This window comes from Lactuca serriola, chromosome 4, assembly GCF_051521515.1.
Source record: "Lactuca serriola cultivar US96UC23 chromosome 4, Lser_US96UC23_V15, whole genome shotgun sequence".
In the NCBI taxonomy this organism is placed as follows: domain Eukaryota; kingdom Viridiplantae; phylum Streptophyta; class Magnoliopsida; order Asterales; family Asteraceae; genus Lactuca; species Lactuca serriola.
In genome coordinates, this window is record NC_136411.1 from 123,941,894 (window position 1) to 123,944,030 (window position 2,137).

General features: G+C 30.1%; 1 protein-coding gene across 1 annotated transcript; it reads right to left on the reverse strand.

Annotated features, from left to right (window-relative positions):
* Nucleotides 1-466: 466 nt before the first annotated feature.
* LOC145102469 (two-component response regulator ARR5-like) lies at nucleotides 467-1,776 on the reverse strand. Its single transcript, XM_079039867.1, has 5 exons — nucleotides 1,525-1,776; nucleotides 1,332-1,408; nucleotides 1,166-1,243; nucleotides 984-1,054; nucleotides 467-883 (listed from the first exon to the last, which is right to left on the reverse strand). The coding sequence occupies exons 1-5, from the start codon at nucleotides 1,655-1,657 to the stop codon at nucleotides 697-699; spliced, it is 546 nt and encodes a 181-aa protein (XP_078895993.1). The 5' UTR covers nucleotides 1,658-1,776; the 3' UTR covers nucleotides 467-696.
* Nucleotides 1,777-2,137: the final 361 nt, after the last annotated feature.

A 2,137-nucleotide genomic window follows, 5' to 3' on the forward strand; every position in this document is an offset into this window, starting at 1 on the left:
GAATATTATTACTCATTAAAAAGAGAATATTTATATCAGAATATATTATATATAAAGTTTTAGAAAATATTATTTTTATAAAAAATATTATTAAAGTGTTAGGATATTAAAATAAAATCGTGATTTTATTTATTATTCTTCTTTTATGTTAAAAGTTTTAAAAAATTATGTCTTGTGTATATTTTTTCATCTTTTTAAAACTTTTGTCCCCCAAAATATATGGATAAAAACATATCATTCTATATCACAAAAAACTACCGGTCTCATTTGAACCTTTCTCAAATTTATACTTAAATCATAGCTTTCGTACGATTTTTTAGATAAAAAATGTTTTATATCAATAATGAAAATCCATCTTATATAGAAGTAGATATGAGATCATACTAGGGATGTGTGTTCTTTTCACCCAAAATTGATATACCTTAATTTCCACTTCAACGATATAAAACTCTATTGTAATAGGATCTTTAAAATCAAAACCCAACGATCATATTGTTATTATCATGATGGAAAAAATTACAAGGATTCTATATATGTATCAAGATTAGATAAATAATCATCATCATCAAAACAAATCCCTCAAGTAATTTCATGGTGTCAAAAATATGTGGGACATTCATTAACTTGTATATATATAACATGTACAATTTCAGATGTTAGTCAAAAAATGGCATCGGATTCGGATCTGACAACAAACTACAGTCTAGCAAGCTTCGGTGTCGGTTTTTGGGGTGATCGATCGTCGTTTCTTTTCCTCTTTTGTGATTCAATTTGTCTGAATTCATCATCTCCTTCGCTTTTCAATATAGAATCTTTCAATCGCCTAACATCCGATAGTTTTACTGGTTTCAGTAGATAATCTTCTGCCCCTTCTTCCAAACATCTGTAAAATCAATCCAAGAATATATATTAGATGATCAGATCTACCTTTCTATGTACGGAGATCGTTTTTATTTTGTTAATAAATAGGAGCATAATCATACCGATCGATGCGTGTTAGAATGTTCTCAGATGACATGATCACTACGGGTATCTCCCTCAGAGTTGAAGAATTCTGCAGAATGATTGATAAGATAAGTTCTATTAGAAAATCAGGTAAATCTGGATGAAATCCTTGATCGATAAAAAGATGATATTGAATTTTAACAAGAGGGGATTTACAAACCTTGATTTTCTTAAGAAGTTCAAATCCTGTCATTCCAGGCATGGAATAATCCGTCATGATCAAGTTTACCTTCAAATCCTGGCATCATTAACAAAAGAAAATTCTTCAATAATTGTCATCTACGTGAATTAATCGAATCAATGGAGTACAACAAACAATAACTTACATCGAATTGAGTAGAATTTTTGTTGTCCTCTAAACCTAGATACTGTAAGGCTCTGCTTCCGCTATCAACAACAGTAACTGCAGTAATCCAAGAAATATGAAATTAGCCTTTTGCTCAAATCAACCTTCGAAATAAAATCTCCTGACGAGAAAAACGAATCAGAATCAATAAATCATAAGGATGATCGTCGTACCTTTGAAGGAGGAGACCTTGAGAAGCCTCTCGATCACTTTCCGATCGATGTTGCTGTCATCAACGGCTAGGACATGTAATTCTTTTGAGTTGGCAGATCTCAACTGATTGCAAGCAATACTCATCGTTTCCATTGCTGATTGAATTTCGAAATGAGAGAAGGGAATGAGTATTCCTGATAAGAGAAATGAGTAATCTGATGAGAGAAGAAGGAGTGTTGAAATGTTGTAGATATGGTAAAAGAAGTGAAGATACGTATATATATGAAGATGTGTAGGATGGATGGAAGAAATGAAGAGGCAACATCTTCGAGAGATACTGAGATCTTTGGAAATCTAGATAGCATAATCACACATGTCCCCTTTGTCAGCCTGTGACCCACCGTCCAAATAAAAATAAATTTAAAATATTTAATGAATATATATATATATATATATATATATATATATATATATATATGCGAAAAAATAAATATTTTACCAAAATACAAAAACAAGTTTTATCTTATAAAATCAAACACATATACTTTGAAAATTAAATTTATGATCAATAAATTAAAGATAATGAGTTGACGTTGGAGATGTTAGGATAAGGATAAATGGCATAAAAAAAAT